This window comes from Ambystoma mexicanum, chromosome 4p, assembly GCF_040938575.1.
Source record: "Ambystoma mexicanum isolate Mex_15411 chromosome 4p, UKY_AmexF1_1, whole genome shotgun sequence".
Lineage (NCBI taxonomy): Eukaryota > Metazoa > Chordata > Amphibia > Caudata > Ambystomatidae > Ambystoma > Ambystoma mexicanum.
Window position 1 is genome coordinate 1,130,098,696 of NC_090927.1, and position 16,749 is coordinate 1,130,115,444.

Consider the following 16,749-nt stretch of genomic DNA (forward strand, 5'->3'; position numbering starts at 1 on the left):
CACCCAGATGGTCCAGTTTATCGAATAGGGGCTTTGTAAATATATTATACAAAGTGGGTGAAACACAAGATCCTTGTGGGACACCGCAGGAAATGGGAATAGGGTCGGCTGCTGCTATGGGTGAGAAGACTCGCATGGTCCTGTTGTCCAGGAAGGATTGGATCCATGTGACCGCCGAGTGGGAGAAGTGTGCTGCCGATGATAAGTGGTTGCACAAGATTTTGTGGTCAACCAGGTCAAAGGCAGCGGAGAGGTCGAGGAGAAGCAGCATGGCAGCCCTCCCTTTATCTTTGATTTCGTCTATCTGGCTCTTGAGATCAACAAGGGCCGTTTCCGTCCCATGTTGGGGACGAAAGCCAGATTGGCGAGTACCTAGTAATAGGTTAGTTTCAAGGTAATCCTGAATTTGTAAATAGGCCACTCTGTCAAGAATCTTTAGTAAAAATGGGACAGTGGTAATGGGTCTGTAATTTGTGGGTATGTCTGGGTCGAGGGTCTGTTTTTTTAGCAAGGGTAGGACCCAGGATTGTTTCAGATTACTTGGGACCATGTTGTTAGAAAAAGACAAGTTTATTAATTTGGTGATGAAGGGGGAGAGATCCCTGGCAGCATCCTTGATGATCTGTGCGGGGCAACTGTCCCCCTTGCAGTTCGAGGGTTTCAAGGATGCTATAATTTTTTGTACTTCAGGTATGGTAACCTTTTTGAAGGTGAAGCCTGAGCTAGTGGCGGTGAGTGGGGGATGGGTGGATCTGGAGGTGGTGTCATGAGTGAGCTGTTGCCGTTTGTTTCCAATTTTAGTTTGGAGCCCTGAAATTTTGTTGGCAAGGGCATTCTGGATCCCTGTGCACCTAGGTTTATCCTTTGTGCAGGTATCTTCGGGAGGAGTGGGATTTTCTAATTCCTTTAAGATGTTAAAGAGCTCTTTAGTGCTGGAGCCTGCCTGTGAGATCCTGGAATTAAGAGATTCTTTCTTAGCACGTGTGATCTCATTTTTGTAGAGGGTGGAGATATTGGTAAGGTTAGTTCTATTGTCTACTGAAGGCACCGATTTCCATAGTGATTCAAGTTTGCTTTTTTGAAGACGGAGAAGTTTGAGCTCTGGGGTGTACCACGTATTCAGGTGCGCTTTAGGTTTCCCTTTGCGCATTTTTAATGGGGCAATGGTGTCGATAGCTTTAGCCATGGATTCATTATAGGCGTTAACCAGCGAGTTTAAGTCAGTTGTAGTTGGTAGGGCATTCAGAATGGGGGTCACCAGAGGCATTAAGGCTTCAGCTGTGATGTTGCTCTTTTTCCTAGTTAGGCAGGCCGGAGCAATAATAGGCCTTTTGTGCACTAGGTTGTTGATATTAATGTCAAGGGGGAGGAAGTGGTGATCCGTCCAGATGAGCTGTACAGGGTCCTTTAGGGTGATGTTGCAATTGAGGGCGGTTACCCAGTCAAGGATTCTGCCTTTCGAGTGGGTGGGTTTGGAACAGAGTTGAAGGAGGCCATGCTCCTCTAATGCCGTGGCCAGGGCAATGGCAGGGGTGTCAAGAGGGTCATTAAACCCGAGATTGAAGTCTCCCAGTATAATCATTTGTGCTGAAGGTTTGGAGCTTTCGGCTACTAGGGACAACAGCAATCACGTCTGGGTGCAGAATAGCACAGGACATAAGGCCAAAACACACTGCAGCAAGGCATCAGGGCAAAGTCTAACTCAGAGCAAAACTGGATGCAGGAACAAGTTCCATGCAAGAGGATCTAGTAGGCACGGGGCAATAGAGCAGCAGGCTCCTATGGAAGGGGGAAGATGGGGTTCCAAAGCAGGGCATTGCTTCGCTTTTCAATGCTTTCGGAACCAAGTGCCAAATGTAGGCTGAGCGGGCAATACCTACACATATTCAAAGCAGAAAAAGTACATGATTGGAAAGCTGGTGAAATGACAATGAGACTGGAATTAAGATCATTTAAATCTAAACATGAGTAAAAGAGCTGCACAATGTTTTATGGTAAAATTAAGTTAATGAACTAATAAAAAAATCAATGCAAGCCAGGGACTCCTCCAGGGCAGTGTATGATCATAGGCAGGAAGTCTGCAAAGCAACTCAGTATTGGAGAGCAACAGGTGGGAGGAGTAGTTTGCAACATTTGAGTTGCCAAACAAGCATAAACAGGGCCATGTCGGGTCAGAAGAGGGACAACAAAAATAGATGATGGCTGGAAGGTTTAGAATTAATCTTAACATCTGACATCACTCTGGGCAACCCTCCAGACCATGGTTCTTCGCCTGCCAATCCTTTACAGAAGGGGAAAGACCATATGCAAACCAGGCTTGATCCCACCCCAAAAGGAGCAGTCCAGCCCAAATTGCTTGGTCACATCCCTTCTGAACTAAACCATGCAACCCCAGTTGCCCATGCCTCTGCATATGGTGCACAATTTAAGTATACATAAATCCTCTGGGGATACCCTCACGTGCATGAGCCTATCACAAGTGCGAGGGCACCCCTTTTAGAATAGGTGGACAATAACTTTGCACAGGGGCACGTTTTATAAACGGGGCATTGCTAACATTTACGGGTCCTTCGGTAATACAGAACTTGTGCTGAAAGTGGAGAAATAGGCCCAATTGCCCTTTGCACTCAGAGACGTCTGTAATCCCATGACCTTCACAGCCTTTCTCCATCAATAGTTGCAAAGGCTGTAAGGTGAGTACCATTAAATTGGGTAAAAAGAAGCAGGAGGAATTCAGCGTCAAGCTCTACATAATAATACAAACTATTATTCTATAATCTATTCCCAAAATGTAGTTAATTTCCTCTTAAGGTTTTTTTTAAATGCTAGTTTTTGTTGAAATTAAACTTCTTTTCGTTTTTTGCCTGTAATTTAATTCATGTTTTTAAATTTGCTGTTGTTGGATTGTTAAGTGAATAATGACCTAATGGTCAGCTATGGGCAGTGCAAATATCCAATGTTGCTTCCTTTTCCAGATCTGGGACCTTCACCTGAATGATCCAGAATGTCGTGGCACTGAAATTGGATCTGTCTATGTGTTCAGCATTAAGACTAATTTTACAGACTGCGGAACGATTACGGTAACGTACACACATGATACTTAGTTCTAACTGCGCTACCAAAGGGCTGAATAGATATGAAGGGAGATGGTTCCTGGCTCTTATGGTGAACTTGTTGGCGTCTTCGGACCAGTGTGGACTGAATTCTGCCGATGGCCACAATTATGATGATTCTTTGTACAAAAGAAGGACTGGTAGCATGCAATCTTATGTTGTGATGGAATTCACCCGTCATAATGCTAACATAAAATACATTTTGATAATGTATATCTAATTTGCAGATATGAGAATTTTGGAGCTTTGTGGCGGGACAGACCTGCTGCATCATATGCAATGGAGCTTCTCCTCTATTCATGAAGAATCCACGCACTGTTGGTCAAATTAGCACTTTCTATCTGAGGCTCCCATGAGCGAATTAAGAAGACACTAAGCCTCAGCACGAGTTGGGCAGTATCCTGGCGGTAATACTGCCCAACTGTAATTACGTTAGCGTCACCCAGGCCGGCGTTATTAGTGCTGGAGCTCGGGTTGGGCGTTTCATGGTAAATCCCCATTCCCCATTGGGTCTATTGGACCCAATGAGGCATTTTCACACAAATATTGCACGGTAACAGAGCAGGCGATAATTGCACCAAAAACAGCAAAAAGCTGGAGGTAAAACAGCCCATTTAGCACTCAACGTGTGATCGGGCCAACCCTTAAATGTGGCGGTAATAGCTGTACTGCTGCATTTAAGGGCTATCGCCCAACTCATGATGATGCCCACTGTCAGGATTATTTTACATGGGGCACTGCTGAACATTAAGGCATAAAAACAAGCCCTAATGCTCTTTTGCCTTCTTTTCCTGTTCTAACTCTTTTTTGATTCCTTTAAAGGCGGAGAAGGTGCACAAAGCATAGTTAAAATCTTTGCTGTGCTTTCTTCCTTCGTCTCCAAGTACTTTTCGTTTTAAACATGCATGAGATTTTCATTAAGGCGCAAATGGAATGGTATCTCCCTTCCACTTAGCACCTGCTGAAAGCACGCAGATTCCATAGGAATTCATAGGCAAATGCTGTCTACGAAGTGTATTCTGCATCTGGCGTTGACTTTTTTACAAGGTGGAACGTTAAACGTTAAATGAAAGAATAAAAGGTGATTTTGCATGTTTTTACCTTTTCCTTTGCACTCATCCTCGCAGATTTTTAAAATGACATGCACGGGTCCGCCAGCACGTCAGTGCAAGCGTTTGATGGGATGTATACGAATTGTTCGTTTGACAATTGCTCGAATTACAATTGACCTTTTCACAATTGACCGAATTGTGAAGGTCAATTGTAACATATATGCGGGGGAAACCCCCCGCAACCCTCCACCCAACCCAAACCCGTCCCAAACCCATATATATATATATATATATATATATATATATATATATATATATATATATATATATATATATATATATATATAACCAAAGCGATATATATATATATATATATATATGTGCGGTCAATTGTGGAAAGGTCAATTGTGACCCTTTAAATTCGGTCAATTGTGCATTCGAACAATTGCAAACGAACAATTTGGGTAATACCGTTTGACAGCCCCCAGGATGTAGTTTGCATTTCTTACCAAATGATCCCCTGTGTATTGTGTACAGCTTATTCTAATAGCGCCTATGGTTTTGGCTCCATAAAAATCGGACTTTTCAGACTAACATGTAAGTCCCTTGTGAAGAGAGCAGAAAGCATAGGGCATCGCCCAAAGCAGGAGATGGACTTTTCTACCTACAAAGACATTTTGGCTAAAATGTGCTTGAATAAAACAATCCCAAATGCTAGTAATCCCAAATGCTAGTAATCCCAAATGCCAGCTATTACCAAATTCAGGCCTGGAATTCTTTAAGAATCTATAACAAGAGTTAAGATTGCAAAGATAAACACCACACAATCCATGCATTAGTAACTAGTAAACAGAATTGAAATAAATCATACTTATTTTAACCATATCCAAATCCCAACCTTGTTGGTTTTTGGCAAAAACAGGTTAAGATCCAAACATCTTTTCAAAATTAATGTTATTTATTGTTTCTTACATTGACATTTCATTATATTGAGTTTTAGACCATATTCTGAAACTGGCGTTTCCACAATCCAAGATGTCTAGAATCCCTTCAGTGACATTCCCCAGCAAACCCACAAAAAGCATGTGCTCACAGGTCTGTCAGTCATTTTGAACAAAACAAAACTGCTAGATTATATGGCATGGCACAGACGACTCCTGCTATGCAAAATAATATTTTAATTTAATCCCACAGACAGCATTTAGAAGGTGCATATACAAAATGAAAATAATTATCGATTTCCCCATGATCCTTTGGGCTTTAGTAAGTCATAGATCCTTTGGCTAATCAGCATTAATCCTACACCATTTAACTGCTGCCCCCTTAAATCTACTCCTTTTTCTAACGTCTGTACATAAGAAAAATAAAGTGCCATATTTTCATTTCCCTTGTCATTTGATATGCATTACAGAGGTGTTCCCTCAGAAACCTCCATGCTTGATCCATTAAAGGAAAATACCTTGTAGGGTGCTGCAGAGTTCTAGGAAGCAGTGCAAAGGTGGATAGTATTAGAAACCCATGAGAGGTGTTCCTCCATTTTACCCGAGAATACGAAGGAGACTAGTGTGGGCTATCAGAAGATCTCTGTTGGGGCAGGGCAGGACTGGGAACCATCATGGGCCCTGCAAATGTTTTTCCAAGCTGCCCCCATATTATACTTGCATGCAAGCCAACCCCCTTTAAATAGGGGTTGGAGGGCTCTCACACAGGACAACTTGCAAATGGTTCCCAATTGTGAATTTTAAAGCACAGTTAAAAAACAATTAAATATAACAAAAAGTTGCCCTCTAATATTTATTAAGATGAGGAATAACATACTGGAAGCTTTCTAACACATTCTTTTCTTCAAAGGTGAGTGGAAGAGGAGAGCTTAAAGGAAGGGGATAGGAGGCATGCCAGATATTAAAGGAGCAGAAAACCAGGGTCCACCTACAAAAGAAGCTTGTGTTGCAGAGGCCCACCAGCGATCCATCTTGCCCAGTCCACCACTCCCTGGGGAAAATCTAGTGTAGTTCATGTGTTTTCTGGAGGCAATGATAGGAATGTTATGGAGGCATGGGCGAAGGGATCCAACAGGTCTAGCATGGCAGAACGTGAGGCTGTTATAGCCAAGGAGGCTAATGAAGACCCTGATGATACACGTAATGAGTTCATGGACTTTGTAGACCCACCAGTTACAGATGGTATGGAGAGTGTATTTGGTAAGAAGCTTTGTTGAAGTCATGTGATGCTTCTTTTAGTAGAACCATTTCTAGAATCCTGCTGGTTACTGAAAAGAAAATATTTGTTCCAGAGGGTGTGAGGAATAAGCTGGCTGGAGAAATGGAAATCCTCTTCTTAAGAGGTGCAGTGCCTTTCCTACGCCTTGTGACACCAGGGCCAGGCCGATTCTGTGTGTGTCGCCTGGAGACTTGTGAACTGAGTCTCCTGCCTTATTCCCCAGGAATAATGGATATACTGCCCTGGTAATTTACAATGTTTTTGCATACAAACATACAGGGAAACAAGCTCTTTTGGGTCAGAAAGGAGTGTTCAAAATGTAATATAGCAGATACATGGGAGGCAGTGAGCCTCTTATAATGGGTAGAATCTTATTGGCAGAATGAACAGATTTGAGAAAGGGTATATTAGACATATACCAGGAACAACACGCTGGACAAACTCAAGACAAGTAAAGGTCAGTGACAACAAGTATGTATTAGGGGGTAGGCAGTCTAGCCACCTACGCATGAGCTGTGACCTCAAACTTTTAAGTGCTAGTGTGATAGAGAAAAGGGAGGGGCTTATCGTTGAGGGAAGATGAAAGTGGTAAGACTGGAGAGGTGAATTAGGAGCATAACTCAGAAGTGTGGAGGTGGGCTTTCAATTTTGTTTTGAATACAGCAATATAGACTGTCTTTCGAATTGCGGAGTGGAGGGGGTTCCAAGTAAGCGGAGCAAGAGAGTGAAAGAGGGGAAGCCAGCGGAAGCACAGGTTATAATGATGGTGGATAATGGTTCCAATAGTTATTTTTCTCTAAATGTGGAAATGGTTGGCCTTCATGTGCACATTATTCTCCTGGGTGCGCAAGTGATTAACAAGGTAAGCCACTCTGTGAGCATTCCTAGTTAGTGAGCTACAATCTCCAAAGAGTTAAGAAGGTAATTTCCCCTTCCCAACCAATGGAATTCATTACAAATCAGTGTAAAAGCTGTATCTTATAGCACTTTTACCGCACATATAGGCTGAAAAAACAAAAATATTGTATGTGATTATTAGGCGAGCTCATTAACCAGTCCAAGACGTCAAGAGTTCCCATAGTAGCTATCAAAGTACTCCATTGCAGAGATAAAAACATGGATGCACAAATAAAATGGCTGCAGGAGTCCTCCGATCATCCAAAACTCAAGGTGGAAGCAAATCCAACAAATGCGAAGGATCTGTCCAGTTAGGAACAACTACTGGTTTCACTCATGCCTAACACCCAGACACTCTGGCACCATGGATGTGGAATGGGCCCGACAGTTCAACACCCCTTCCTGGGCCACATACACATAAAGGCATCACTAGCCCATAAAAGCATCAGCTTTCCCGGGCAAAAGCTTGGCCTTATAAGGGAGTTCCAGACCTGGCAAGCCAGGAATAAGGCCAAACTACAATGGTCAAAGAACAAGTGAAGATCTCATGGCACTGCCATTTTATAACACTAGCCACATTTAGTGGACATACACAGTAAACGCGCATGTTCACACAAAAAAGAATGCAAAAATGGTAAAAATGTATCTGCTATTATTTTAGCAATACATACAGTCAGGTATATTATGGTGACGAGAACTATGTGTCATGACCACAACGACAATGCATGTGTATGTTTGTATATCTTCTATCTTTCCATTTCTTGATTGTTTCAGATCCTTGAAAAATGATGTTATCCAAAATGCATCAGATCTTTTCACAATAGAATCCTGTTCTCTTTAAAAATAAAAAAAATATTAGTTTAAAATTCTTAACTGCTACAAAACAGTAGTTTAAACCTATTGTTAATAGATGGGATATGTTAAAAACACTGCTATAAGGCTAGTCCAGTGGATGGTTCACTCAGTTTCTGACAGATCTCTTGTCAAAATGTATTTTGCATGTTGATAACCCTAGGTGCATGTGGGTTTCCGGTGCAGACCTAATAACTTTGATTATTATATAAGAAAAAAGGTTGCAAGTACGCTATCAGTGGTGCCCACTTCACACAAACCAAAAATGGATCTGCTGCAACCTGCTTGTCCTTAGGCATGTATAAAGATACCCAACAATCCCAAGTTCAAAAAGCATGGGTTTTACAAAAGTATCCCCATTGCACTGCATTGTAAGATGCTGTGTCCAATGTTAAAAAGTCAAAAATTCAAAAGGCAAACATAGCTTCCCAGTACTGATACTCAGAGGGCTGATCAGTTTCCCCATAACAAATTAGCAATAAGGTAGGGGAAGTGTAGGGGAAGTGTAGCTGAAGGCTTTACCTCCCTTCAAAAAGTCAACACAGGTTCAAAAACAAAGCAAACAGATTGGGGGTCCATTGAAAATATGAATGGAAAGTTGCAAAAAGATAAATCGTTCCTAGCAATCACCCCCCTTCCCAGATTGGGGACAAGGGGATGTAATCTACCCCTAGGTGGATTTCCTGTTCCAGTCGGTTTAACATCCTGGACTGTTCATTAGCATTGCTATGTTGCCTTAAGGGCTATCACCTTATCAATTTAGGATTTTCTCCCTTCATGTTCATTAGCCACTTTAGGGGCTTATGCTCAGTCTGCCCAGTGAAGAGGTAGGGTGCCAGCTTCCTAACGGGCCACACTATAGAGAAACACTCCTTCTCCACAGTCGCCCACCTGGGCTCTCTGTGCTTAAACTGGCGGCTAATAAAACATCTAGGATGTTCCCTTCCTTTGTCATCTAACTGTGAAATGACATCACCTATCCCATTGTCAGAGACATCTGTCTGCACAATAAAATGTCTCTGGTAATCAGGCACTCTGAGAACAGGGCCAAACAAAGCGAAGCATTCAGGCTTTGGAAGGCTTTCTCACAATCCTCAGACTAAGGAACTTTCTTTGGTTTCTTATGGGTTGTGAGGGCAATGAGAGGGGCATCTATGGAGCCATATTCTGCCATAAAATTCCTGAAATACCCATTGCGGTCTAGAAAAGCTCTCACCTGGGTTTGGGTTGTACAGGTTTATCTTTCTTGTACAGCTTGTACTGCACCGGGTAGAGGCTGAATCTTGCCCCCACCAACCTCATGGCCAAGGTAGATCACTGGGCCTTGTCCAATATGGCATTTGATTGCCTTTATGGTCACGTGTGCAAGCTGAAGAGCCTGCAGCACAATCCTGAGGTGTCCTACATGACATTCTCAAGTAGGGCTGAAAACTGCAATATCGTCCAGATATATATGCCAGGCAGAATTCATCTAACCCATTCAGGACATGGTTGACTAACGTTTGGAAAATGACAGGTGCATTCTTTAAGCCAAAGGGTATTATCCTGAATTGGTAAAGTCCCTCAGGTGTTGAGAATGCTGTCTTTTCCTTGGCATTTTGTGTCAGGGATGTTGGCCAATACCCTGCTGTAAGGTCAAATGTGCTGAGGTACTTGGCAGTGTTCAGCATGTCCACCAACTCATGAGTTCATGGAAGAGGTCTTGCTGTCTTAGTGACAGCATTTAGAGCTCTGTAGTACACACAATATCTTAAGACAGATGTTCCTGCTTTTGGTACCAAAACCAATGGGCTGGACCAAGGACTACTCGATGGCTCTATCATCCCATGATCCAATATCTTGTTGACCTCAGACTTGATGTTAGATCTGACTTGGTATGAACTACTACATCTCCTAAACCAAATAGGCCCACATTTTCAGTGACCAGGTCATGTTCACACCAAGGTGCTGAGTCTGGAGTTAGGGTTAACAAGGGGAGAAATTGTCCCAGCCAACATTTCACCTCCTCTTGCTGTTGTAGAGTCAGTTAAGAAGACTCAAGGCCATCCTCAATGATACCATATGACTGTTCTGGAACAGGTCAGGGAGAGGTACAGAGTTATCGGCCTCGCTTCCTGGAACCAGGAGCAGGGCTTCTCTTTCAAACCTCAGGATAAAATCATGCAAGTAGAGTAACCATCACAGAAGAATGTCCCACTGCCTCTTTGGGGCTCCTCATGTGCTCTAATCATACTTTTGAGAGTCCCAATGAATCTCTCAGTCAGACCAGATAACTGTGGAGGACATGGGGATGACAAATAATAAGCACCTCATCTTACTTACACATGACCTTGCTATACCTATACTTGAAGCTGCTATCTGTGGCAGACACACCTCTTTCAGGGAAGCTACCCCTGCTGAAGGTGGCTAGTAAAGCTATAGTAACGGACTTTGCATTCACTATGAGTGGGTTAGCTTCATGATACCTGGTGATCTGATTCACATCCATTAGGATAAGCATATTGCCTGAGGATGTACAAGGACTGAGAGGAATAACTAAGTTAGCCCCTATAAAAAGGATGCACCCACTACTGGCAAAGGTGCTGATGGAGTCTGAATTCCTGTTCCACTGTTGCCTGAGTGCTGACAAGAAGACTAACCCCTGTAGTTGGTTTCCACTGACACCCCCATATTGGCCCAGCATGATTGCATGGGAGACCTCTCTTGGTTTATCTTGATATCAAGATGAATTGCAAGGGGAACCTCATATACCAACTGCAGGAGGAAGGGCCATGCATCCCGAGGGACCACCAACCTCTTATGGTCTCCTCTAGTGTCCAGTGAGTTATGTGGGCTTATGCCTTACTAACTAGTAACCCACCTTTCGTTTGGATTCTTTGCTGCTCAGAAGATCCATCCTCCAACTGGAAGCAGTTCTTTTTCCACAGGCCTTTAAGTGATGGTTTTGCTTGCTGGCGCTCACTAATACACCCTCTTCTGCAAGGAAGTTTGACATTGCAGCGGGCTCAAAGGAGAAGGGAGTTTCTGACAATCCCTCTTTATCATCGTGTTCAGGGATTTGGCCAACTACCTCAACCTCACTTGTAGGTGTGGCAGGGGGAATATTCTCTTTCCCTCTTCCTTGATGTTGTCATTCTCCTCTAACCTTAGGTGCCCCCTTTAGCTTAAGCGTGTTCTAAGGCTTGGGTAATGCAGCCTGGTGTTGAGCCCTAGTGCTGGAAAAGTCTGCAGAGTTCTCCTCAAGACCTAGCTCTTTGAGTTTTAACTCTGACAGAACCTTTTGTGGAACTTTTCTCCTCACACTGACAGGTGCCCTGACCTCTTCCTTTCTGAAAGCTAAAGGGACAGGCATTTTCTGGGAAGTTGATAGAGGGACCATCAGTCAACTTGGTAGTCACCATAGGAGCTCTGGCAGGAGCCTTTGGGTTTACCATGTTGAATATGCCACAGTTGGACTGGACCCACTGTTCATATTAGTAGAGGCACTTACACCATCTAGCAGTACACTATCCTCAATAGAATCATTCTGAGGGGTAACAGGTATGGGAGCAGAAGCGCCAGCGATTCTAGAATCACAGGTTCCCAGGGAAACTAAATCTACTTGAGATGATCCTTCACCACAGTTTAAGGAGTCTGAAGACACAGATACCCCTGTGATAATTCCTTCCTCTTCGTAAAGAAGTTCCTGATTCACAGAGTAGAGCCCCAAGGTTTTACGCTTACATCTTGGGCCCCCTACACATGGTCGCTTGCTCTACAGGCAGCACAAAATCCACTTAACCTTTGTATATGGAGGCTTAGAGTGTCCACTTTTATGCTTGGGAGTCCCACTAACGTTGACAAAATCATGTGGCTTACCACCCTTATAAAACTTTTGTGGGCCTTATGGGCAGAGGTTTTATCAGTATACACACCCTCTTCCTCTTTCTGCCTTTTCCCCTCCTCATGTTTACCAGAAACATGTTTGTCCTTATGGGACACTGTATGGATAACTCAAAGATCAGCAGCAATGGCCAGTTTATTAGGATCCAACTCCTTTGAATCTGCTAAGTGCTGCTTTAACACAGGGGAACAATAGGCAAAAATATGTTCCAGCATGACCAAATTGATCATGCTTTTACCCTGTGGCCCTCTTTCTAACTGATTAGGTTCTTCGACCAATCAATCACAAATGACATCCAAGTATTACTTGCTTTCTTCTTTTATTCTCTAAATCTCTTTAGGCAGTGAACAGGAGCTTTCCCGGACTTTACGAGTAGAACCTGTTTCAGTTTGCCAACATCTTTACTGTTAGCCTTAGACATTTCCATAATGGCACGTTAGCTAGAATGAGGTATTCTGCTGAGCAATCATTTTTCTCATCATACATACAACAGATTCTTAGGCAATCTTGGATGAGACGAGGACCCAAAGCCCCTCCCAGAACCTTTGGAGGAGCCATGTGACCCTTACATTCGTGCCTAGAAACACTTGTGTACAGGCGCGTGATAAATGACTTATCATATCATATCATTCTGGACAATTCCAGCTGGTATTCTCTGTCGTTCTGTTTCTCAACCCTGTCAAACTCAAGCTTAGACATGTTAAACTCCAACTCCTTCTCTCTGAGTCTACGCCTTTCCTTCTGCAACTCATATATGGCCTCAGCTTCTGAGGTTGACATAGAAACATGAGAAGACCTCTCCTCTTCCTCCTCTGTGTTCTCAATAGTAGCAGTAATTGAAAGCCCATTGCTATTGCTGGGACCTGTCCCAGCATCCACTGCATCATTACCTACAAGTAAAGGAACAATCCTAGATTCTTGGTAATCTGTCAATCTTTGTATACATCAAGTCTTCACAGCAGAGGATGGCAATCATTTGTCTAGAAATAGCTTTTTTAAATGATATACTATTAGAGCAGCAAGAGTAGTCTTGGTACATTTTCTAATAAGAGTAGGCAACTGCAACATAGCCTATTACTTTTATATCTCAGTGTTCTGTGTACGGAGAATGATAGAACTACAGTAGTGAGCAACACTGGGTACCCACACCTTACCCTCACCACAGAGCACCAACTTGTTAAGATGGATTTATAGCATCTAGCCTGGAGGACAGATTTTAGGAGGTGACCCTAGTTATAGTGAACACTGAACTCTGAGAAGTTAGCCAAAACCCAATCAAGGTGGCCTTGGAGAGCAGTCAAGGCTATTCTCAGGAAAGGGTTAGCAGGGCTAAGGGCGCTCAATGGGTCCACACCAGGCAGCAAACAATAATTGAATTAAGACAGGTGAGTATACAAATGCAGTTATTTATTCTAAGCCGTTTGCTCGTACTAGAAAATAAAACTAACAGGTTATTTTGTCCCACAATACTCTTATAATAAAGATATATACATTCACCATAGTTTCATAAATGCCTTCAAAGTAACTTATTCAACAAGCAAGTAACTAGATTAAATGCAGTGATGATGGAACCAATTAACAAATTAAGTTCCCTAACTGAAGCAGTTAAATCACTAAGAAGAATGGGGATTTGTGCCCAAAAGACACAGGAGCCACAATGTTTCTCAGCAGAGTGGAGTATCTGTAGATAAATTATAATGTATTTGTGTTGGTGATGGATCAAAATACTCTTCAATAGTAAGTAAGTGTTCTTTTATATTTCAGGAGCTACTACCCAGGTTCGATGACCAAAAGGCAGTGCCAGGTTAGGAAACAAAGGGACTTATTCCCAATGTAATTCAGGAGAGCACGGGGGGGGGGCAAATGCTTTGCGTTTACTTACCTCCCTGACTCCAGTTTTCTCAGATGACTTGATGGGTGAGTTTCCCAGTTATTGAAAGTGCAAGGATTATTCTGGTTGGTTACAGATGCAAGATGCAACCCATGGTGAGGATGAAATTCAAGATTCATTGATGCAGGCCTCTTCAGGATACTTCACAGGACTGGGGAAGGGGAGTTCAAGCGACAGTCTCTGCACACAGGTGACCGCACATGCCTTTCCAGTCACAGTTACAGAACTTCTCTAGGACTGGTCCCTGTTTGCTAGGACATTGAAATTCATAGGGAAAGCGACTTGTGGCACATTCTGTCAACTACCAAAGTTGCGGGTGCAACCACAGAACAGCAATGGTTCTGGTGAGGTAGCTCACAGGAGATCTGGTTAGTCAACAGGGTGGTCCAGGGACACTTCCGAAGGGTCAGGATGGCTGGATCCTGGAGAACAATGAGAAAGAGAGCTAGAGTCAAAGGCTACCCTAGACATAGGCGTGACATGGGGTCACCAAGACAATGCAGCAGAGCTAGATGGCTGCTAGCTCAAAGACAAAACACCTTGAGATACAGGAATGTCAAAAATAGGATTTATTTACACTAACAAAAAAGACATATTTACAGAAAGTGCCGTTGCACTAGGAATATGCATTCTTGAGCACATGGTAATCTGCACATTCGTGGGTTAGTAGGCAGAGTGACAATTTATTTCATGTATTGCTTAAGATGACAATACGTTAACATTGTCGACACACAGGTTGGTGTTTCTGGTTTGGTATATTGATGGCAAAGGCAGTGGCTGTGTAGAGTAGAGCAGCGCTGCTAGGTTGTACCGACTGTCTTCAGGATGGTTAGGTTAGTCGTGGTCAGAACGATGTTAGATTGGATGGGCATCCACCTATAGGTTTGAAAGGGGACTGTGTTAGTTTGAGAGTTGTGAGGTGATGCCGAAGTATGGAGAGAGGGAACTGCAAGGGAGGGAACCTACCATGTTCAGGTAAGTAGACGCCTTGACTGAGGTCTTTATTTACCAGTTGCTAAATGCAGCTGGGGAGCAATCTGCAAAAGTCAGATGCCAGGAGCGGAGTATAAACAATAATGAGACGGAGATGAATCAGGAGGTAGCGTCAACCACTGGGGTGCATTAGATGATTGATAGTGCAAAAAGGCTGTGCTTAATTTAAATAGGGCATAGGTCTCTAAATACCTATTAATATGAGGTGTTTCACAGCTGGTTATACACTATTAGTGGTGGCGATGATCAAAAACATGTAGCGGTTAAAAACCTCATTGAATTGTATCATCACGTACACCAAGAGAACTATTGGTGCGTGTGGTGGCTGAGTGAGTGATTCAAAGTATGTAGCCTCGAAAATGTGCAAAGGCAAGGTATTACAAAAGGGTTTTGCAACCGCAAGATAGTTGCTGTGGTAGAAAAATGCCTTAGACGGCATTAGCAAGTACAGAATGCACATGAGAGAGGTTCAAGGAAGTGAGGAGCTGTGCGGCCGCAGGGAAACCTTACCCGGTCCGAAAGGAGCTGAGTCACTGCTGGAAAACAGGGAGCCGGTTGTGCGCATGCGTGTCTGCGGGGCGCTTTATGTGTTAAGAAAGCGACCGGGCAGCACTGCGCAAGTGTCAGGGGTGTAGTGTCTCTGTGGGATGACTCGTTGGAATAAACAGAACGAGTGCAATTGCGGTGTCATGGAGGCGTTAGTCAGGGGCCAATTGTCTATGATAAGATGCAAAACGTTGAGAATGGTTTTGACAGCCGAAAAAGGGCAAACATGCTTGAAACTATGGTACATAGTGCAGATTGTCGCTGTACAGGTGGTTAGAGTAGCATCAATAAACAGAGATCCATTGATTTTAACATTTTTACATCTGCCACGTGCATGATGTGGTATTCAAAAAAACAAGGCAAAGAAAGGTTTCTTGGCAATGTAGCATATATCACCAGTAAATCAATGTTGGCACATTTTGTCCTTATGCTTATTTTGATGTAGTTACAAGTGCTGGAGACCCCACAGGTTGACACAATACTGCAGTAATTGCTCTATTTGTTAAAAAAAGAGGTTCCATTCAATTGAAATGTTAAGGCCCTGTTTTACAGAGTCTAAACGATGGATCCATTTCTGCTCGAGTTTGCGCAGGGCAAGATCTCTGTCGCCTCCGCGAAAGGGATTGCCCACTGTTTGTAGTATTGCCCAGAAGATATAATTGTGGGTATGATTTTTGGCTTTGAAATGTGCCACCAGGGGTTTGTCCGCTACTTGGTTACGCACACAAGAACAGTGTTCGCAAATGCGTTGCCTTATTTCCCTTTTGGATTTACCTACATAGATAAGGTCACAGGGACATTTGATTATGTATACCGACCATTTGGTTTTGCAGTCGGTAAAGGAATTCATGGTCCAAAGGTTTCCTTTCACATTCCCCCTAATTCTACCAGCAAAGCCCCACTGATTTTTTTTTAATCAGTGACTATCACAGCATTGACATAGTAAGGAACTCTAACAATATTACGGCCCGATCTCAAGAGGAATTTTAAGAAATATCATCTTTTTATAAGTATGAAGTGTCCCAACTGGCAAACCTAATTACTTTTTTATTCCCTGAAAAATCATGTGATTCCAAGTAGGGAGTAAAATCTTATCGAAACCTTGCTTGTAACCCTGACAAAGAAAGTGAAATGACAGAGCACATAATACAGATAATAATAATAATAATAATAATAATAATAATAATAATAATAATATATTTCTTATATAGCGCTACACACCCATAGGTCTCAGTGCACTGAAATAACAGTAATTATCTCACTGAGTGGTACTCAATTAATGAACCTCAGAAGGATGAAAGG

General features: G+C 42.9%; 1 protein-coding gene across 1 annotated transcript in view; it reads left to right on the plus strand.

The window, feature by feature from the left end:
* LOC138453673 (alpha-tectorin-like) overlaps positions 1-16,749 on the plus strand; it is a 412,421-nt gene that overhangs the window by 125,098 nt on the left and 270,574 nt on the right. The window contains exon 3 of the mRNA XM_069606719.1: positions 2,976-3,080. Within this exon, the coding sequence (XP_069462820.1) occupies positions 2,976-3,080 (105 nt within the window). The remainder of the gene's footprint in view (positions 1-2,975; positions 3,081-16,749) is intronic.